The following is a 23,658-nucleotide window of genomic DNA, read 5'->3' as shown; positions in this document are numbered from 1 at the left end:
AGTTTCAATAGCTGGTTCCTTTACCATTAGGCATTTATATGTGTAGGTCTTCCTTTCCCATCCTCATGAGATCAGTTTATCCAGACTAAGCGCCTAGGCCTTAGATTATGCTATGTCTTTGTTTGCAAATGTAATAAACAGTTCATCATCAGAAATCCTTCATTTTTTAATAAAAAGTTATGGTATCTTGCTAATGTTTGTAGACTGTTCTTTTATGGTATCACTTCCACAGGTTTACACTCAATCTTCCTATTTTCTTTTGAAAATTTTTGGTTTTTGCAACAGCTATCAGTAGATTATTGTCTTATTACTCTGGAGAAAGATTATGCTTGATGTTTGAATTTTTAATAATTTGTTCTTGGCTGTGGCTATATTAGATTAGAATTGTACAGTGTTAATACAGTAAACAAACAAGAATAAATAAACCTTCCTTTTTATGTAGTTGTCCTGGTCATTTAGTAAGATAACTGTATCTTAGGCATTTGGTTAATATAAGGCAAAGGTAGTTTTTTTACCTTGCTGTATTTCTGGTTAATGTATTATTTTAATAGTTAAAGAGGGATTGTAAAACCGAATACTGCTTTATTCATTGCATGTTAAAATGAGTCTCTATATATAATTTTCTTGGAGGAGCGTATTATTCTGACAATTTGCCCTCTTCTCTGTCTGAAAGAAATATCCCCAGTTACTTTTTATCTAGGTGTATGAGAGAGAACCTTGAAGACATTTGGAAAGTAAGCTGTGTTTCCCTTTCTAAGCTACGATCCTCTCTTTTGTGTAAAATTGTATCAACTGCTTACTGAAACTGCAGTAGCTGCTTGCCGGAAATGTTTTGTTTGTTGATGATGTCTTTTCTACCTTTTAAAAGTTTTTACATTGGTTAATTCTAAGCTCCTCTTGAACTGTTTCACATTCAATGTCCTATGTATACTTTCTTAAAAATCCCAAGTGCTGTTGGTATTTCCTCCTGCCAGGGAGTTTTCTGTGCTGAAGTCAGAAATTATAGTATATGAAGGCTTCATTACTGAATAAATCTGCACTTGCAATGAAATTCAAATGGGTGGTGAATTTTGTTAAGAAAATGTTTAATTAGAGAATAATCTGCTGATTGTATAAATAATCTGCTCATCTTACACAAAATTATAAGGAAGTATACCAAGGGAAAATCACAGATTGCTTGGAGGAATCCATAGAGATATACAATTAGGCTTTTATGGAAGCAGTAGTAAAGCTAAAGGTGTGGATGTAAGAATAAATAAGACTCATGATTATGTTTGCTTATGTCCTATGATGCATGTAAATAGAAATTAAGAAAGAAAAAAAAAAAGTAACTTTTCACAATAATTAAGTATACATGTGGAATTCTACAAAGTGTATGTCTGCATTCCACGAAAAGCATTAGAAAAGGAAACGGCTGAAGGTGTGAATTGACATTGACTCATGCTGCAAGGAAGAATATTAGACTGGAGAAGAACAAATATTTGTGCAATTCCTTATGGACTGCATCTGTTACCTATTTTAGGTAAAGAAGGTGGCTTGATATGACTACCCCAAATATAATGGATTCTAATGGAAATTGGGTCACAAAGTAGATAGGTAATGATTGTGATGATCAGAATAATGTGCAAGAATTATTTTACTTGTGATACTGGACTGATAGAGTAGGCCAAAATATCGTAACACCAAGTGGAAAGGATTAAAGATAAGAACTTCTGTTTATAGGATGGGAGCTCATCAGTTTGAAGAGATATACATGCAGAAGGATTTGGAGCTTTCATGGTTGAGGACTGCTAAAGTAAAGTGGCCATGAAAAAGACAAATCCAGTCCTGGGATGCATCAGACAGAGGAAGTCCAAGAGAGAAAAGCAAGTATTTGTTTCATGCAAGATACTGGCAACATCTTGTGTGTTGTGCATACAACTCTGGTTCCATGTATTATGAAAAGACTTAATCTGAATGAGAGCTTGTCCAAGATACGGAAAATTTGTAAGTCTCCTGTGGTGAAGTGCCTGTCCTATTCAAACTAGCACATAAGTCTGAGAAAAATTATGGCTGCTTTCTGTAGACACGCTTTTGGTACAGAATAAGCGCAGGACCTACGCTCTCTAAACAGAATTTATTGTCATGCAAGAAAACAAGTACAAATCCACAAAATGTAGATTTAGTTTGAGAATTAAAGAAGGCCTTTAAGCATTGGAAGTAGGAGTTTTGCAGCAGCATTCCAGTAATGGGTTAAGGAAAACCAGTTTTTTTTTTTTCTCCAGATGAAACTTAATTAGTTAATGAAGAGGTTTCTGTGCCATGGTTACATGAAAAATCAAGATGTAGATTTTAACTGAAGAAATCTTTTCTGAGCCCATAATATTTGCTACCTGCATATTTGTATCAAAAACTAGCATATTTTTAATCTTAAAGTAATTATTTCTTTAGTTTCCAATCCCTTGTCAGAGGCTGTACCATCATCCAGTGTTACATGAGAGTTAGAATTAGCAACTTTTTTCCTAAGAGCAGAGCAATTTAAGTTTACTTAGAGTAGCATGCTTTCCTAAGGAGATAATTTAGTTGGTGAAATTGTGAATTAAGAGAAATTAGCAATGATATAAGAGTTCCATCTAAGTTTCATATATAATGAATGTATCATGCTTTTTGAGTGTTTCACATTTAGTGATCAAAAGGTCATTGTTATACCCCTTAATATTGGAGTGAGTTTCATATTTCATACTGTGAAAAAGAATTGTAGATAACACAATGCCGTTAAATATAATGGTGTATGTATTAGCTATAATGATGCAAAAATTCTGCTTCATGAGTAGCATTTTTTTTTCCTTTTCAGCTTATGTAAGGTGCACTTGAATAGAGCAGATAGTTGAGCCAAAAGTATACTTGCTTAGCTAGCTTAGAACCAAGTCTAAATTATCTTAAACTATACATTGCCAAGAAAAACGTAATGCTATTCTGGGACCGTGATTCTGACCAGCAAGCAAAAACTAACAAGCAGGAAATCTCTACTCTCTCACTGAATTTGTTATTGAAAGCATGTTGCAAGTACTAAGTTAACTAGGACCTTATTTAAATCATGGAAGATATCCTTTCACTTGAACTCATGGTATTGAGCTATTCTAGTTTCTAATTTTAAGTATCTCCTCGATCTGTAAATAGCCACGAGGCATTATGGGTGCATAGTATAAACTTTTTCATTAATTAATCATTTTTGCTGTTACAAAAGTACTTTGACATGTATTTGTATTTTTTCTTCTGATGATGATTATGGAGGTACTTCCCAGTCTCTCATTTTTAAAAGAAATCCTTTTAATTAAGTTTGCATTCTCTTTACCATTTCCTCTAGTCATTTTGTAAACACTGCAATTTGCTCCTGTGAAGTAGTGGTTTTTAGCAAAACCTTTCCTTTTAATTTGACCACAAAACATTTTCTAGGCTTGCAGTGAATTGTGGCTTACATGTATAGTATGAACAATTTGATTTTTAAGGCATTGAAGCAGACACTTATTTTTATGTAAATATTCAATCTTCTCTTTAAAGGAGTCTAAATAAGTTTGTGATGCTAACCACTTCTGCTACGCTGTGCATTTAGCAGTAAATAAATTTTAATGTGAATTATGTTCTTACAGCTTTTGTTTCCATTCAGTTGGTGCATTAATGAATGCGTATTCCTAATGATTTGAAATAGCGAGTACTTATCAAAACTTTTTTGTTTCATTAAATACTGATGCATTTTATGTTGGCTTTTTATATTAAAGTTACACAATTAAATTAAACCTTAGAAATAGCTTACTGTAGGTGATACTTTACTTTCAATTTAACACTCACTGTAAGTTTTTGTAGTGTAAATGTAAGCATATATCTTTACCATGAAGAACTTTAATTTCAGTCCATAGGGGCTTTATAATTTCAACCTGAGCAATTCTATGATTCCGTAATTTAATTGCTCCTGTACATAGCTGATTTGACTCTAAGCTTGCTTTGCTTACAGTAACAATCCTCTGTGAGCTCTGGGTACGGCCTGTATTCTTTTACATAATGTGGGCCCTTTTTATCCAGTCTCACTCTTCTACCAAGTTAAAACAAAATATGTATAAAGCTATCTTAGAGATCTGTGGAAGATGACATGCTCCTCCTAAACATGGAATTTTGACCTTGCTTTCAAAGCAAACAGATCAGGTCATAATTCATATTATCAATAAAGCATTAGATGGAAAGGCCTGAGAAAGGTACTACAGATCTTTTCCATTTCCATCTTGCATGCCATCTTACTAGTCTTAAGTGGAATTGTTGTGTCTCTTTCAAACTTATACAAGCAAAAGCCCTCCAACAAAATAACTGTAGAAAATTTTCAGCATTTTAAATTAATTTTTACCCTTGATTTTTCCTATCTGGAATTAAGTGCTCAGTGCGTATCTCTAGGATTGAGTGAATTTGGAAGTTACTGGGAAATCTTTTATCTAAAGTTGAAATGGAACTGGAACAGCAGAAAAAGCTAAATGGAAGGAAAAAGAAATAAAGGTGAAGGAATGATTACACAGAAGAACAATTTGGGAGAATGTGGGTGTGGATAGCATTTCAGAGGAAATTTGTTAGATTTACAGATCTGAGAATTGGAAATAAAGGTAATTTTGAAAATGGACTATAAATGGCTTAAGGATAAAAAGGTGTGAGAAATGCTTTTGAGCATTTTGGACATGTCTATTGGTTAAAGTTTAGAGTCTCCTAGTGCAGTCATTTAATGATATTTTGCCAAGCAGAAAATGAGTTGAGGTGATTTTGCATTTTTTTTAAAATGGATGCAGTGTTTTTAGATGAGAGATGGCAATTTCATACTTGTATTCATATTACTTGTCAAAATGGGTTTGGTAGTTTTAACACAGAAGAGACCTCATTTTAAAAATTAAGTTTCTGAGCTCAAGCCAGATTTTCAAGTGTGTGAGTTTAATAGTGGCACATAGACTTGCTTGAAATCTCTCCTCTTTTTAAGAGTTTATTTTCTGCTTTAGCAAGTGCAGTGGAAAGGTGAAGAGAGAAGTTGTATTGTCTGAATTTTGGCTTTAATTTTACACAGGCATTTCAGGGGCCACAAGAAAGGAAGACAGACAATGGACTGTTTGTCTAGAAACTGTTCCTTACAATCTTTGCCATGCTTGCAATTGCTTAATTTGTGTTACAACTGCCGCTAGGCCAAAGTAGTTGGCAGTAGTAAAATATTTTGTCAGAATGGCTATGATTGTTTAGTTACAGGATATTATTCATGATAAGATAATGGAAAAGAGATTTGGTAAAATTGGAAAAAAAATAAAGGTGAAATTATAATTGAGTAAGAACTCTATGTTGTTGAAAAATGAGGCAATTAAGTTTACCCTGGAAATATTTTTTAATTAAGGTGTGAAATGACATTTGAACTGATAAATATTTATCCTATAGAAAGCAGTGTTATGTATGTATGAATATATGTACATGTACTCTTATAAAAAGTTATGTTTCTTCTGGTCATTTAAAAACCAGAATTAATTGCAGATTGTTTATGTGATTTGTTCTTCAGCTCAGTGGAAAGTTAAAAATGCTTTTCTTTTCTGTTTGTCAGAAAGTAGTAACATTTTTGGTCATCTTTACTGAATGTTAATGATAGCACATTTAGCTTAATTGCAATCAAATATATTGTTATATATCAGAATTATAATTTCAGATTTTTTTTATTCTTTCCACAGAATATAATCCAAGAACAATACAATGTTAATTCTTTATACGTACAACTCCATAAGGATCTTCACTAAGGAGTTGCAGTGAGACAAACACTGAGAACAATTTTTCTCCAGTACAATGTGGTGAAGTGGAGGAACTGACGTTGTCCACTTCTGTACAGGCTAAGGACTTAAAATGTGTGTTGCTTTGTGAACAGAAGCAGTTCTGGAGTGAACTGAGCATCTGAAAATGCGGCCATGGACTGGTTCCTGGCGTTGGATTATGCTCATCCTCTTTGCTTGGGGAACTTTACTCTTCTATATTGGTGGACACCTGGTACGAGACAGTGAGCACCCAGATCATTCTAGTCGCGAATTATCCAAGATACTTGCTAAACTTGAACGTTTAAAGCAACAAAATGAAGACTTAAGGCGGATGGCAGAATCGCTCAGGTAGGATCTAAAAATAATTGAAATTATTCAGAAAATGATTGTATAAAATAATAAAAAATTAGATTTTAAGTTTTTTTTAAACTTCAGATTTAACATATGTAAAAATGTAGAAGTATTTGAGTCAGTGCTGCAACTGAAAACATGCTAAAACTTTTAAAGAAGTTAAATAATGTTGTACATTTAGTTTTGGTTTAGTTTAAAGTTATTATTTAATTATGTCTGAGTGCTGCTGCCACTATAACTGAGTGCTGTACATGACTGACTCCTCACTGTCAACTTCAAACAGCTCCAATTGTTGTGATGTTAAAACCAATTAGAAAAGCTAGTTACTTTTGTGCATTTCTGTGCACATTTGAAAAGCTTTCATTTTAAAATGGTGAAGATTTGTACAGATTGTTGAAGATGCATGTGAACTTGCTGAAGATGAACTGCTTATCACAAATCTTTTTCTTTACTACTAAACCTGTAATGGTACTTGTAGAATTGTTTGATCATTTCTTTTTTCCTATTTATTTCCTGTATTATGAATTGGAACTATTACAGTTCAATGTGTTTTCTTTTACCTTTTCAGACAGAGAGCTCTTGATATAGGTATTTCTTCTGATATCTCTGTATTACTTTCCCAAAAACTTGTAAAGGAAGAACTTGTTAGGGTAGGATACGATGTCGTCACACTCAGACTGTATCTAGGTTGGGTGAAGGTCACTGCACACAACCTTAAAAGCCCTACTTAATTGCAGGGACAAGTGTGGAGGCTTCATATGATTTTGTAGGAAACCAGAGGAGCAAAACTCAGTACAAGATTTTAGGGTGGTATTTAAAAAAAAATCTCTCTAAGTGATCTGAATTCATTTACTTTCTCATCACAATCTCATTCAGGCACCAGGGCATGTGAGAAGTGCTCTTGATAGCTGGCAATAAATTCAGGGCCTTCAGCAATTAGTTCAAGCTCGTCAGCAAACATTCTGTCTTGGGAATTTTTTTTCTTCCTGGATAGCAGGACATCTGGAGCCTATAAGCAGAGTCTCAACATTCCACAGGCCTTGAGGAGGTACACTGTACTTTGCTAGAGTTGATCATGTAGGGTCCATAACAAGGTTGAAGTGCTAATTAGAAAATAAGTCAACAGCGGTTATTTTTTGTAAATAAGTTCCTGACTGTATGTGGGACCACCTGGTCTATGTAACATGTAGATTATAGTTTCCTCTGATTTGTATCAATAAAGCTATTAGTTTATTTCTAATCTAAGTATGTTAGAGTAGAACATTCCTTCTCTATACTTCAGATAATTGCTGCAAATTTCTGGAATTAAACTAAGTGATAAAGTAGTATCATAACTGGATTCGGTTCAGCTTTTATATGGATATGATGCTGAGATATTTGAGACCTTTTGTCCTAGTAGTTTTATGTAACCACAGAAGAATTTGGAACTCTTGCACAAGAAAATCTAAAATGACTTTAAAGGCCCATTTGCTTAGCAGCTCACATACATGTTCCTGGGACTGGAAGACATGGTTTTTTGAAGGCAATGATCTGAAATTGGTGGAGCAGTAGATTCTGAGGGAAGTAATGTAAGACACTGTAAAGGCTTTCCATTATTTCTGTTGGACAAAATCCACAATGATTTTGTAGAAAATTCACAAATATGTTTGAAAATGTTTCTTGTTCAACCATCATCATTTATTAATCATAAATGTGATAAAGGATTTCAGTATCTCATTTCTTTGTTTGCCAGATAGAGCAAGTGGTGGTAAAAATAAGTGTTGGCTTTAAAATAGCCTGTTCCTAGTTTTATAGTGGCATGGCTGCTTAACATGTGGTGATAGCCAACCATCAGTGGTTTCAGTATGTGTTCTGCAAGAGGACACATGCTGCTGTGAACATGTATCAAAGAAACAAAATCACCTCAACTTCAGAAAATAAACCAGAAAATTACTGTTGCTCTAGATGTAGAACATATTGTGTCATGAAACAGGGTTAAGTATACTCATGAATTTAAACACATTTCAATAGTAATTCCAGCTTAAAGTCACTGGGAATTTAAACATAACAGGAGTGCCTAGCTGGAAAACTGAAGTAATAAACAAACATCTGATTAACTTCACTGGTAAACATATTTTGACATAATTAGATAGAATTTGTTGGTGGAAAAGATGCCCAAGTTAACGTAATTTATCTCAGTGGGCAAAGAAGCTTTGTGAATGGCAGAAAACTACCATAGCATTCAGTAAAGAAGCTTTTTGTGAATGGCAGAAAACTACCATAGCATTCAGCTGTGCCATTAATATCAGATAGTACGGCAAGGAGGAAAGGAACAGAAAGTGGATATGATTACAAGAACTGTGTAGCTAGAAGTCACTGAAACAATTTCTGTTCTGAAGTTAGGGAAAACTGGTATTTGATCTTTAATTGCTTGGAGTCCTTAGTTATATAGTAAAATATATTTAAATACGGTACATTTTGGTTGCCCAGTATTTCCCATCATGATGGTTCTTGTGGCTTCTTTGACTTCATCTTCACTTGATAGAAGAGCTCAATCATTTGGAATGGTTGAAACTAAGAGCCACGCTGTGCTTAGTTACATTTAGTTGTCCATGAAGCCAAGTATATGGCAACAAGAAGTGATCTTCGCACTCTGAGATTTGAATGCTGTATTGCTGCCAATTTATGTATCAGCCAAACCAAGAAAACAGACCCTATGAACAGCTTAAATATGCACATATGCAAAAAAAAAAGCACATAAGAGCTGTTACATGTCATATCTATGACAAAAGTTTGTTTAGCCCTTTTTTCTTTATGATACTTAAAACACAAAAACACATTTAACCCATGGTTGCTTTTCTTCTGTATAGGGTGTGTGGAGTGCTTGTGGAGTAGAACTAGGGTTTAGAGCAGTGAGAAGTCTTGGTTTTGTTTTGTTTTTCTAAATATGCGTGTTTGATTTCACAAAGAACATCATGTTCTTAACATTTTTATGTCTGTAACTTATTGCCCATATTGTTTAAGAATGGTTCATATTTTTATAACATTTTTGTGAGTTTTAGTGAGATACTTTTTTTTTTCCTTTTAAATATGTACCTTGACCATGAAATAGTGAGAATAGGTGAGAAGTGACTAGTTTTTTCTTTTGTCAGTATGAACCCCTGTGAAAACTTTACTTGTGGGCAGTAAAGAGACCTGGATCTATGCTGGTGTTGCAAAAGAGTAATGAAATTAAAGGTGTTTCGTATTGCCTGAGCTTTAGAAATTATGTACGTGACTATTGTTGTACAAGGAGTTTTGGAGAATTACCATAATCCTTACATATTTATAAACAATATTGGTGTGAGCAAATCTGGGTTTATTGTAGAAGTAGCCTACATTTCATTTGTACAAAATAGTAATAACATGAAGTTCTTTTATACATTTTACTGTTCTATTTCCAGTAGAATTGAAAGAGCTCTTTCAAGAACGCATTATAGATGTTGTAGGTCTTGCAACAAAGAGAAACCTTTACTACAGTTTTTGTTATTACTTACAGAAGACATGCTAGAATGTATAATAAATCAAAATATTGCATAATGTTTCATTGTTAGCCTGCATTGCAGTTTTGCCTAAAGTTTGAATTTACTAGTACGTTTATGATATGATTGCTGAAAGCTGTCATTGTTGCATATAGATGATGTAAGGCCTTTAGGAGGAGGGGAGCTTAAAATGGTTATTTTTACAATTTCTGAGTTTTGTAAATGGAAGGTGGAAAAGTTGTTTGTATGCTGTCATCTGTTCCCTAGACTTAATTTTAAAATATATTAATGGATCGTAGTATTCATGTACTCCTTTGTAAGTTGCTGGGAAGATGTTCACATTTTTGTCTTTTATTGTTAGTGGCATCCTTTCCTGGCATATTTGCATGACAGTATAGGAACCATCGTTTCCAGAATTCTCTTCAGGGAGACAGATAATCTTGTTCAGATAATGTGTTCATATTATGTTCACATTACTAATATGTCACACTTCATTTATATTTAAGGATATATATCTATTCCCTAAAGATCGCTAAATATTACATATTGTAGAACCTGCAATTTTTAAAATAAATACAATAACCTATTTCTTATTTGAATGGGATCAAGTGTTACAAAGTGGAACAGGAGTGAAAAAGGGCAAAATGTAATCAAACAAATAAAACTAAGAACCAGTAATTCTAGACATTATTTTTGTATTTCTGAGAGTAGCTTCGGAGCAAAGAGATAGTATTTTCATTTTGGAAGAGCACTATAATTGCTTTAATGCAGTTGGAGCTGAGGCTGGAAAAGAATCCAACCTCAGGATCAATTAATCATATGCAAATCAATTAGAGTACTTCTGTCAATTTTTCTGGGCAGTTTCTGGTCACACTAAGCCTGTATAACCTATTAAGTGTTGAAAGGGAATTGGATGCAAAAAAACATTTTTCATGCAATTTAAAATATTATTTTAAAATATTATTTTCTATTAGATGCATTTAAGTGTCGCAGATTCAAGGCTGAGATGATCTCACAGGGCCAAGGTGTGAGGAAGAAAGTCATTCAGGTATATGCTGTGAATTTCTGCTCTTTATTGTTTTTTTTTTAATTCAATAATGAATTAAGGGGCACATCTTCAGTGGATATAAATAAGCACTTTTGATTTTAATTGTTAGGGATTCTTCTCACGGGAGATAACCATTAATATTTCTTTCAGTTTTATTTACCAGGGAGGTTTTATCTGAGAAGTGTGAAGTAACAACTTAAATTCCTTCTGTCTGTTTGTTTGTAGTCACTAATAATCAATAAAGAAAAGACAATTCTAATGTAGATTACATTATTTGTAAACCTTCCAGTACTGTGCAAAGAGCTCAGAAAGCTGCAAATGAGAAAATGAGAAAATATTTGTATGGGAGCCGTTAGGTCATGGCCTGAACCTGTGATGGAGCACCTGGTAAAGGGGTGGAGCCAGCCCTGGGAGCACAGGTGCAAACAATTCAGCTCCCTTACCTCATTTAAGGATTGGCAACTGAAAGGGGAGGATTTCTGCTTGGAGATTCCCTCCTGAGGGAGCTTCTGGTGAGCTGTGATCCTCAGAAAGGGGTATGTTGTTCCTTCTTCGTTACCGAATTGTGATAGCTACCTTTTTTGTATTGTCTGAAACTGCTTCAAAGCAACTGTGTCTGCTGCTGCCTATCCTTACAATATTTGTGTGAGCTTTTGACATCTTATATTTTTCCTTTTGGTAATTAATTATTGTAAGCTTCTAAATACATTAGAAATAGGAAAATATTAGCGTATTTTTATAATTTTTTGTTCAAATTTGTTTATAATATTTTACAAAATATGGCAGTTAAATTGAATGTCTCTACATTAAATTTTTGAGTGCTTCTTTTTGCTTTCAGAGATTCAGGTTATAGATGGTTAATTTACCACTGTGCCTTCATATTACAAGAAGATGATGTAAGAATCGCCTCAGTGATATGTGTGGTGGGGTTTACACATAATTCTCTTTTGTACTGGAGTGCAGCTGGATTTATTAAAGAAGAGACAAAGCAGAAGCTGCTTATCTGTATAACCTAATCTCCCTGATGTTTAAAGTTTTACAATAATATGTCTATGAGTTTATTATGTAAAAGTTATATTTATGTGAAACCGGTAAGAAACAGCTTGTAGAAATCATGACTTGTAAGTACTGAGGAAAATGCTTAAAATTAAACTACAATTTGATGTATTATCATGGCTGACTGTGTGAATGGGTTATGAATCTATTTACTTTGTATTTATAACTTAATTTACGGTGTTATTATAGCAATAAATGGAGGTTATGTGCTAGATGCTTGCTGACACTTCCATTATGGCTTATATGAATCATCATAATTCAGATAAACTTGCTTTAAATTCAATTCTCAAATTTTAAGGAGCAAGTCAGCTGTCAGGACTCATTTTGGTATGGAAACTTATGTATATGTTTATCATTGAGAATTCTTATAAATAAGTATGTGTTATTCATAGGATTGTCTGCACTGAAAATTATCTGAATGGATATCATGAATGTAGATAAGGACTGCAAACACTTTTCCCTCAAATGTTGCCTTATCTCCAACTGAGGGATATACTTGTAGAAGGCATTAACAGGAAAGCTGTGCTGATTGCTGACAAGAACCTTTTCCTTAATTCTGAGACTGGAGGAAGACAGTAATTCCAAGTAACAGATTAAGGAAAAAAAATTTATTTGTTTTGTCCTAAAGTGATGTAATTTTTAAAAATCCAATGAACTAGTTTAGGATAATCCCTTCCTACCTCTGTCCTAGGTTTTTTTTATCTAGCAATATAAGTACTCTAAGCATTTTCATTGCAGTATGTCAGAGCAAGTTCAGTTTTAAATGGCATATACTTTTCTTTTTGGAAATCTTGATTGTATCAGATGATAACAGTTATTGTGCTTCATTCATATGATCCATCCTTCTGTAGGATTTTATTGCTACTTTAGCAGACTGACTTTGTTTGGAGGATTTGTAGGCTGTCTGAAGCTTCCCAGCGATAACAATTCTGTATCACATACCTTACTTCACTAGTTCTACTTTAGGGAATGTGACTTATACATAATAAGCCATTCCATTTTTCCTTGAAAATTTACAGTAATTTTGTGGTGAGTTCTCCTGTCACAATCAAAATTGTGAGACCAAACAGATGGATTACAAACAGGTGTCAATCTTGTGGATATAAAACCTGCTGCAGGACCTAGATATGTTTCAGTATGATTTTTTTTTTTAAGGTTGGCTTGTGCATGGTAGTACCATGTGTTAGTACGGTATTGTACTTTGTATTTGTAGTAGAATCAAATTCATGAATATGTGGTCTTTGCTTGTTTATACAGGAGGAGTATATTTTGTGAGTACGCACGTTTAAGCTTAGAATACTTGCTATAGTTTTGTTATGCTTGCTCCCTCAGTGCACAACAAGACAAATGAGCAGTTATTGATTACTCCTTTCTATTTACCATGGTAGAATGAACGGTAAGAGTTTTAAAACACAGAAATATCTCATGGTACTTTAATTATCCCTAAATTGCTTCTAATATGGAGTTTTAAGACTTCAGAATTTTTTACTAAATTTCCATCAGGTTACGTAGCATTCTTTTATACTTTTCTCTTCCCTTGCTGGGGGGGGATGACAGGGGAGAGTCTTAATGCTATGCTTTGTGTAACACCTTTCTCATGCACGTATTAGGTATTTATTCCTTTCAAATGTTTAGGTGAAAATGGACTTTATCATTTCCTAGATCTATGTTACTATTTCATTATCTGGATCTGAGAGACATTGAAGTTAATGACAGCCTTCTAAACGTCCTACTGAGATCTAATTTCAGTTTTAGGGTGGTGATACTCCCTCTAGCCTCCGTTTTCTCTATGCAAGAAACATTGGTTTGGCGAAAGACCTTCCCTCATTGTCTTGAAACCATGCATGTATGTGTGGAGAGAGTATCTTTTTTTCTGTTTATGATCATATGCTATTTGGAGATGATGAAGAATCATCTTTGTGTTCTCAACAATTGTGTTCTTTATTGTTTTAGGGACTTTCCTTCTTTTCCTATTCAGGGTCATCTTTTACGAAAGTCTTTAAAAAAAATGGAATAATTTTTTTAATGCCCAGATCCACCTTCATTTCTGCATAATTAAAAGAGGTTTTTATTTTCCCTCCCTTAATTTTTAATTCATGAAGCAAATAAAAGATATCATCTCATTTCTATTCTTTAACAGTTTCAGTTTGTTAATTTGTTGATTCAATTTGAGATGATAAGCAAACCTCTATAATACTCCAGGGGCTGATGTGTGACTCAGGGCTTTCACGTTCTGTATTTCCAAACTTCTCTTGTGCTTACATACCAGAGATTTCACAAATGGATGTCACATATGCTAGTATTGTTTTAGGTCACTAACAATTGGATAACTGCGGTTGTCATGAAAAATTTTCTAACTGGTGCATTTAAGAAGCTAGGATCTTGTGCTGAATCTTAAAAAAAAAAAAAAAAAAAAAAAAAAAAAAAAAAGGGGTGTGTGTATATATGTGTATATGTAGGACAATTAATTGAAAAGTGGAGTTGCTGTGCTGGAGCCCTGGTTCTCTAGAAATATGCAGCCAGTGTTCAAGATCTGAATGTACTTTGTGTTTAAAAAAAAAAAAAAGTAGTGAGAACTTGAATCTTTGAAGGCACATCCCTGAATTAGCCTTTGCTTGTGTGTCTGTCCATACAGCAAATGTCACTGGTTATTCCTATCAGAAAAAGAGTTAAGCTGCTGCAAATACTGCTTTCTTAAGGAGGGCCTCGGATTGGTTTCCTCTTTGAGGGAAAGTCTTGTAAGGAGCATAGATTAATGCTAGGTTGAATCTATATGCTGCTTTGAGGTTTTAAAATCTTTGTTAATGTATTTAATTTCTTCTAGTTAAAAAGAAAAATAAAAGCTGAAAACAGCAAGCCAACATGGAACAAAAGCGAGAGGAGAGCTGAATTGTTATCACACATAATTTTGTGAATATCACTTGTTTACAAATCATATTTCTTTGTTTTGTATATCCTAGGATACCAGATGGACCCATTGATCAGGGACCAGCTGCAGGAAAAATGCATGCTTTAGAGGAGCAACTTTTAAAGGCCAAAGAACAGATAGAGAACTATAAGAAGCAGACAGGAGATGGTTAGTAATAAGTTTTCTTTTACTTCTAAAAAAATGTTGTTTTCCACATCACAAATGTGTAAGTTTCTTAACAATTGCTGATGCGTTTATTCTTTTTTTTTCTCTTTGATTTTAATAGGAGGCCTTGGAAAAGATCATGAAATACTGAGGAGAAGGATTGAAAATGGGGCTAAAGAACTTTGGTTTTTCCTCCAGAGTGAATTAAAGAAGTTAAAAAATTTAGAAGGAAGTGAACTGCAAAGGCGCATAGATGAATTTCTGTCTGATTTGGGGCATCAGGAAAGGTATTTGTATTAGTTGCTCTTGCATTTATATTGGAAGGACTGTGGATTGATTTAAGTGAAATATTGATGTACTGCTTAAACACTTATTTGGATAAATTACTGGTATTTGGGCTAAAATAGCATTTCTGAAGCATGAAAACAAAAATAATTTTATTTAATGAGGTGTGAATTATACATTCGGTTTGTTACTACAGCTTACAAGGTGACTCTTTAACTTTGCTTTTTAATTGAAAGACCTGGGCCTCAGATGCCAGTTGTTGCTTTTCACTTGCATCTATGTATGTGCATGTATGCTGTTGTGGTTTAACCCCAGCAGGCATGTCAGTGCCACACAGCCCCTTGCTCACTCTGCCAAGGTGGAATGGAGAGAATTGGAAAGATAAAAACGTAAGAATTTGTGGATTGAGAGAAGACAGTTTACTAGGTAAAGCAAAAGCTGTGCATGCAAGCGAAGTGAAGCAAGGAATGAATTCGCTACTTCCTGTCTGATGTTCAGACACTTGGAGGAAAATCAGTCTCAGCACATGTAGCAGTTTCCTGGAAAGACAAACATTATCACTTTGAACATCCTCCCTTCTTCACCCCAACTTTTATTGCTGACTCCATATGGTATGGAATATGTCTTTGAGTCTGGCTCAGCTGTCCTGGCTGTGTCCCCTCCCAGCTCCTTGTGCTGCCCCGCCATCGAGAAAGCTGGGGATACACAAGTAAAAAAGTCTTTAACTCTGTGTAAGCACTACTCTGTAACAACTGAAACATCAGTAAGTTACCACTGCTATTTTCATCAGAAATCCAAATTACGGTGTCATAAGTTATGTTGATCATTAGGTTATTGTATAATTGTAATCAATTTAAAATTATGTAAGATCTTTATTTCAGGACTAATTATCATTCTGAAGTCATCTTTTTCCCCTACTTAAAAGCTTAAGGGGGGAGTATATCAGAAATTACCATTATTGAAGTTTTCATTATGTTGTTGATATTCCAGCCTCCATATTGTATGCTGCTTGTATTATACTAGCACATTCACTATGAGTTTTGTTCATTCTCAACAAAATTAATTCAGCAAGTGTTACAAATTCAGTGAAGTCTTTGTAAACCTATTATATTTAAAATGTTATCTTCCCAACAGGATTACAGTGGCAATTTCTGTCTTGTTAGTAGACAGTCAGAAGAAAGTTTTGGAGTTAATTAAATATACTACTTTAAACAAGTATCTCTCCCCAAAAAGCTGAGAGACCTGCATGTTTGAACATCAGTAGTAAAGCATGAGCCTTTGAAAATATTACTGTAGTAGAAGGAAAACCTGGTAAGAAACTTTTGGAAGTCATGTAAAATAATATTTAAACTAATAGTTTAAAAATAATGACTTTGATTATTAATGTGGGCAAAGACTTCAGTTGATTTGAAAGATTAAATTACAAAATTAAACACTAAAATGTCACAGATTGGTGCTTAAAGTGAGAAGGGACCATTCAATTATCTGGAGTTACTGTCTATATAAAATAGGTCATTACATTTCATCCGATTATTTCTCTGCTGGGTACAATGGTATATGTTTGACTGAAGTAAAAGTTGTGCTTGGCTAAAGCAGAATTTTCTGAAAGACCTCAGATCTTCAGTTAAATAGTCAACAAACAGATAAGCTAGCACATCCCTAGGCAGTTTGTTTCAGTAGTTAACTCAGAAATAACTGTTCTCTTCCAGAGTTATTTTCTTTTAGGTTTCTTAGACTTCAGGCCATTGATTCCTGATGTGCCTTTTTAACTGTGTGCCAAAACTGGAGCAAAGAGTATGATGTCAAACTTACTGAGATCCATCATGGAGACCAAACCACTTCTGTACATGCTACTGCTGTATTTACATACCCTAGCTCACATTCAACTGTAACAACAGTTGGATCTTGAATTGTGGTGTGTATTTGGCAGAATATTTTTATGTCCCTGCTTCCCAGGATGAGTTATTTTCTTATTCCTTTCTTTGTAACACCAATGACTACTAGTTCATTAAGCCCAACATGCAAGGTATCTATATTTTTGTCTGACAGCCTTATCTTCATATCTGTCTTTACCTAAGGATGCGAAGAAGTACATACTTCTTTGCACTAAATATTGAAACTGTGCATTGTAGTCCTCTGAAAGTTATTAGATGAATCCTGCTATCAAATCACAGAATCATAGAATGGTTTGGGTTGGAAGGGACCTTTAAGATCATCAAGTTCCAATCCCCTGCTATAGGCAGGGACGCCTCCCTCTAGACCAGGTTGCTGAAAGGCCCATCCAGCCTGCCCTTGAATCCTACCAGGGAGGGGGCATTCACAACCTCACTGGGCAACCTGTTCCAGTGTTTCACTACCCTCACAGTAAAGAATTTCTTCCTAATATCTAAAATCTACCCTCTTCCAGTTTAAAACCATTTCCCCTCATCCTGTTGCTACGTGCCCTTATAAAAAGTCCCTCTCCAGCTTTCCTGAAAGCCCCTTTCAGTTACTGGAGGGCTGCTATAAGCCTTCTCTTCTCCAGGCTGGAGATCCCAAGTGCTCTTAGCCTGCCTTCATAGGGCGGGTGTTCTAGCTCTCTGATCATCTTTGTGGCCCTCCTCTGGACCTACTCCAACAGCTCGATGTCCTCCTTGTGTTGGGGGCTCCGGAACTGGATGCAGTACTCCAGGTGGGGTCTCACAAGAACAGAGTAGAGAGGCAGAATCACCTCCCTTGACCTGCTGGTCACACTTGACTTTATGCAACTCAGGGTGCAGTTGACCTTCTGGGCTGCAAGTGTACATTGCCAGCTCATGTAGGATCTCCTATCAATCAACGCTCCCAAATCCTTCTCTGTGGGGCTGCTCTTAAGCCATTCTCTGCCCAACCTGTATCTGTGATTGAGATTGCCCCGTCTCAGATGTAGGACCTTGCACTTGGCCTTGCTGAACTTCATGAGATTGTCATGGCCCCACCTCTTGAGCCTGTCTAGGTCCCTCTGGATAGCATCCCTTTCCTCTAGCGTGTCAACTGCGCCATTCAGCTTGGTAATTTGGAACCACTGTGGTACTGGAAGAAGTTTGCACATATGATACAATCAGTAACAATTGTGCTGCTTCTAAAAAAAATGAAATTATTGTGACAGTAGTCTGTTTATCAAAAGCAGAATGTCATGATGCCTGTTGAGTCTTAGAAGCAAATCTGTGCAGGCCTTCTGTGTGGTGAGGTCCTGAAAGAAGACTGAAGTTTTTAAAGCAAAAATTGAAAAGCTGGAAAGTAGAGGGTGGCTGTTTTTGGTTTTTTTTTTAACAAAGTGTAGAATGACACTTTGAAATATGAAAACCAAAAGCAACAGTGTAAGAGAAAACAGATACAAAAAATGTTTCGGCTGTATTCAGCCTGTGTACTCTGTATTTGCAACGTTGACTTCAGGCTCTGTAAAGATCTTGTGTTGCAGGATGCTCTTTTTTGTTGCCTCTAGTCCATTGTGAGTTTGTTCTTTCACCTTCAAGATCTGTCTGCTGCTTTCATTGTCATGTCAGTCTTTCTCAATAAGCTGCAAGACTCCTAGCCTTCCTATGTGCGTGTCCTTTGGCCTGTGAGGCACTACTGTCTCTGGGATGTTCTTTATCCCTTAGGATATGCAGTACCCACCTAGTCTCTTTTTCTCTACGCAGAGTTTATCTGGCCTCTTCCCTGAAAATAAGCATAACTTTAGAATGAGCAAATTGAATGCTGTCATTCACTCTGAGAATCACAGGATTTTGGGTGTTTTGGTTATTGTTAGGTTTTTTTTTTCCCCCACTGGAAGTCTGTGTGGACTTGTTGATTTGTTTTGGAATTTAAGAAGTTGCTGAATACCCTTTTGTTGGTATATAATAATATACCCTATATTTTCTTGTCCTCTGAGTTTTATTTATTCAGTTACAGTCTTTAGCATCCTAATACGTGTGATTTTTGTCATGTGACTAGGATAAATGTCTGGCCCTTTAAGATGTCTTAAACATCTATTTTTCTGTTGTTTTTTTTCTGTGACAATCTAATGCAGGTGAAATATAGATGCAGATTCTTTACTCCACTCCGCTTTCAAGGAGCAAAATGCTATTAGAGCAGCTCCAAGATTTGAATTTGCGATAGAAAAAATAGTGACAACCCATTTATGTTGTTAATTAGAAAGACAAAGAAAGACCAAATGTGATTTAACAAATATCTGCAACTCCAGTATCTGAAGTTCTTTCTCCTGTTTTACCACCTGCAATATCCTCTAATAATTCTGTTCAGACTCATCTTTTGTTTGCATTTTCCGATCTTGAGCCTATTGATTGCTCGTCCACCTACTGTTAGCTCCCTGTATGGAGACTGACTCTGGTCATTGGTATTTGTCCATGTCTTTTCAAAGTCTGTATTATTAAACCATAATGATGGTCTTTCATGCTCAAAAGAACATAACGGTTGTAAACCTAAAGAATGCACGTTTCCTAGCAAGAACAATCAAAGGAAGTCTCCATAACTCTAAGTGTTTTAAATCTGCAGTATCCTATCATGGCTTTTGTGTTGTAACACCTGTGATTTTTTTTTTTAGTTCCTGGTTTACTTCACATTTTTATAGAGTAAATATGTATATAAATAAAAGATTCTGGACAAGTCCTGATACCTCTTGTGTGAGTTCAGAAGATTAGGTTTTGTGGTCACATGACAGTACTGACCTTCTGTAGATCACACTATGTGCAAAGAACATCTTCTCTGGTGTCCATGAGAATGATTCAGAATGTTTTTTTTATTTCTAGCCCATATCGTGTTTAACGCTATAATTATTTATGGTTATGGAACATACATTAACTAGAGAACGCAGTCTTTCTTGATTGCTGTTTGAATTATGGAGTAGGATGAAGCAACTGTTTTTGCGGCTATAACTGAAATAATTGTCTTTTTAAAATTTCATTTAATATTCTGTTGTAATATTACGATTGTTTCCCATTGTTGTATATAGGTCAATAATGACAGACTTGTACTACCTCAGTCAAACAGATGGAGCAGGAGATTGGCGAGAAAAAGAGGCCAAAGACCTAACGGATCTGGTGCAGAGGAGAATAACTTACTTACAGGTAAAAAAGAGTACACTTTTTGAATCAAGGGAAACATTAAGAATTCTTTTGATGGTGCACTTAGCTAAATCTTTGTAGTAGAATAATTATACTATAGTTTGAAGTGAATGCTTATATATGAATGGATTTCATATCTTACATATGCTTATATATAAATGATTTTCATACAGAAATAAGAACACTTATGTCAAAAATTATTTTGTGTACATGGAAGAGCAGCATTTCAACCAAGAGTGGATAACAAGAAATGGCTGCTTACAGTTCTAATTGTAACTGGGCAGAAGTGTATCAGATCTGTGAGAAGCTATAATCTTTGAAATGGAACATTCAAATATGTCATCTATCTCTCTTTGCCTTTTATCGTCATTGTTCTGCCTTAAAAAAAAAAAAAACAAACAAAAAAACCTGAGGGTGCAAACTCTTGTCCTGCACTATGTACTAAGCTGGATGTAGGCTTTTGGAGTCCTTCAGAAGATTAAAATACCTCTTGTGTTGGGTGATTGATGATCCCATACTGAAATGTCTGAGACTGTGAGTTTTCAATACAAGTTGATGTGTTTTGAAGTAATTATGTTTAAAAATACCTGTGCGGATTTCAGGATTTTGAAGAGTGTAGTGCTGATTGTCAGTATGGAATGTAAAACAGTCCATGGTCTGAAACTACAGTTATGCACCTCTACTGATAATTTGACTGTGTACAAAAATAAAAAATCAACAACCTCCCCAATTCCATATCCAAAAAACTCAATATGGAACATCCTAGTAAATTTTTTTCTTGTTAAGAATAATAGTACAATATGGATTTCTTGCTGGGACATGTTTAACTGTGATAGCTGTATTATTTTGGGACATCTCCTTGGGAAATCATTTAGCTGAGTGATTGTGAATAGTGATGACTGCTGCTCCATTTGGATGGTATCATCATAAATTTGATTTAATGAGGCTACGTTTAGCTTATTCCTTGTAGTCTGAGCAATACTTAAGCTCCTAGTTGTTTTTTTTATGTTTAAGCAGAAGACTGTATTTTCAGAGATGTTCATCATCAGGCCATTGAAGAGAATGTGCAATAGAAGTCTGATCTTCAAGTTGTCAGTCAAGGGCTCCAGTAGTACTGCATACTATATATAATACTGCATTTTAGAATATATTTGTATCTAAAGAGAAGTCACTAAACAGAGCAGTAAATAGATTCCATCTCAGATTCTGGTTTACTGTTGAACTTATAAGGGATTGTATTTGTTATATGATTTTTTTTTTTTCAGTGAGTGGTTGGTGATTTTTTTGTGGTTGCACAAAAATTTCTTTCATTGTGTACTGAACCATCTTTACTGTTGGATATTGTAGGCTCATCTGCATTTTCCAGTTCTTTTCCTATATTTGCCAGAATGTTGAATTAATTACACAGCAATGGAAGAGTGGATTTGATTCCTTCTCAGTAAGATTAGAAAAGAAAACAAACCAAAAACTTAAGAAATTTATAAATCCAGACATTTTAGAAGTTAATCTTTGGGGGAAAATACAAAGATTTAAAAATAAAACAGAGAATTAAAGAGAAAATAGTATAGAGCAGCCCAGTTTTTCTGACATCTAGTGAAGGTATACCTTCACAAGGGACTGAGTTGTTTCTGGCTTTTCCCTACTAACAAACAAAAGTGAAAATGGTTTGAGTATTTATTGAGATGTCTTGTGTCATCTTCATTGGCTTCCTAGTAAATTCAAAGTCTAGTACCAGAATAATAACCAGTTTCCAAAATGTGGTCACTGCTGATATATATGTATATCAGCAGTGATGTATATATCAGCATGTATATATATTATATATATTCTAGAGAAAAATTGCTTATAGTGGATTGAGAGTCTTCACCACTTGCATGCTGAGATGCTTTACTCAAGCTGAAGTGTATTTATTGTAGGAGATTAGGTGCAAGCTAGAGGAATGAACATTAGAAACTGATAAGGCTCTGTCTTTACATGTGGCACGTGGTGGAAGTTTTCTTCCAGCAGCTGAAAGAAATTTCCATTGCCTTCCCTCATTCCCCTCAATACTGAGGGGAAGACAGTATGTAAAGGACCTGTTAAAAGTGCCGTCATAAAGAGAGGGAAATAGGATATTGCCTGAATTATGTTTGTGATAACAAAGATGAGAAGGACCTTTCCTTGATATCATTCTCTCAAAAGTTGATATTTTCCTTGAAATTTGGGTGAGACTGTCTCCTCTAGGAGACTGTAGCATTAAGGAATAAAGCATTTATTGAAAACATACATGTAGAAATCAACACTTTTGTTAATGAGCATTGTACTGTGTTTATGAGGTTACTTGCAGCAGAGTGCTTGACTATTCTACTTTTAATTGTTTTGATTCAATGGATGATAGTACATTTCTCTAAGCTTTGAGCATTACAAATAATGCTGTCATTTTTTTCTTACAAAAAAAAAGTATGTTAAATACTGGTGTTTACTTTTGCTAGTTTGTCACATCTTTTGGTGACTAACTACCCACTTGAAAACAGTGGAAGGTTATGAGGCATTGAAACATCACTTCTGACGTTTTTTTCTGTCTGATCCTGCTGAGTCTGTGGATATGCTATCAAAAAACCTGTGGGTTCTGTGAGCGCTGAGAGAAGTGGAAGATGGGAGCCAGGAAATAGTCCTAAGACTGTTTTTACTTTACTCATGCGATGACAGGGAATGTTCCCAGGCACTGGAATGTAGTATTTTATACTCTTATTAAATTATTAGAACTGTTTGTGGCATGCTTTTGACTCATATTAAGTAGTTTTCTCCCAGACATTTCTTTGGCTGGGATTGAGAGTTAGCACAAGATAATTGAGAATTAGCACAAGACACATAAATCTACTGTGTGTGTCTATGCTGTTTTAAGAGGTTTAGAGAGTTTAATAACAAGAGCAATCTGTTCTGCACCAGTCAGACTATTTATTTTTAATTTATATTAATTAAATTTTTTATAATTAAATAATTTTTAATAATTAAATAATATTTATTTATTTATGGCATATTTGTTTTCGTAGCATAGATATAGTCTATGTATTTCAAATTATCATACTTCTAACAATTCTGATGGTGGACAGCAGGCTGACTGTGAGCCAGCACTGTGCCCTTGTGGACAAGAAGGCCGGTGGTATCTTGGGGTGCATTAAAAAGAATGTTGCCAGTGGGTTGAGGGAGATTGTTTTTCCCCTCTCTTCTCTGCCCTTGTGAGGCCATGTCTGGAGTACTGTGCCTGTTCGTGAGGACCCCAGTTCAAGAATGACAGGGAACTTAGAGGGAGAGTCAGTGAGGGGCTGCAAAGATGATTAGGGGCCCAGAGCATCTCCCTTATGAGAAAAGGCTGAGAGACCTGGGACTGTTCAGCCTAGGGAAGAGGAGACTGAAAGGAGTTCTTATAAATGTCTAAAGGATGAGTGTCAAGTGAAAAGGGCCAGGCTTAGCCACAGAATGAGGG

General features: G+C 35.0%; 1 protein-coding gene across 17 annotated transcripts in view; it reads left to right on the top strand.

The window, feature by feature from the left end:
* FUT8 (fucosyltransferase 8) overlaps window positions 1-23,658 on the top strand; it is an 81,697-nt gene that overhangs the window by 31,657 nt on the left and 26,382 nt on the right. For 8 of the 17 annotated variants that reach the window (XM_021403620.1, XM_021403621.1, XM_021403623.1 and 5 more), the window contains 5 exons: window positions 1,723-1,986; window positions 5,718-6,143; window positions 14,711-14,826; window positions 14,945-15,110; window positions 20,081-20,195. In XM_021403620.1, the coding sequence (XP_021259295.1) occupies window positions 5,941-6,143; window positions 14,711-14,826; window positions 14,945-15,110; window positions 20,081-20,195 (600 nt within the window). In that variant the 5' untranslated portion in view covers window positions 1,723-1,986; window positions 5,718-5,940. Of the gene's footprint in view, window positions 1-1,722; window positions 1,987-5,717; window positions 6,144-10,620; window positions 10,695-11,080; window positions 11,231-14,710; window positions 14,827-14,944; window positions 15,111-16,282; window positions 16,420-20,080; window positions 20,196-23,658 lie in introns of those variants that run through there. The other 9 variants (XM_021403624.1, XM_021403619.1, XM_021403625.1 and 6 more) reach the window with 5 other exon arrangements.

This window comes from Numida meleagris, chromosome 6, assembly GCF_002078875.1.
Source record: "Numida meleagris isolate 19003 breed g44 Domestic line chromosome 6, NumMel1.0, whole genome shotgun sequence".
NCBI lineage: Eukaryota > Metazoa > Chordata > Aves > Galliformes > Numididae > Numida > Numida meleagris.
Note: the sequence above shows the minus strand (reverse complement) of the source record. Positions and strands in the feature narration are given on the sequence as shown.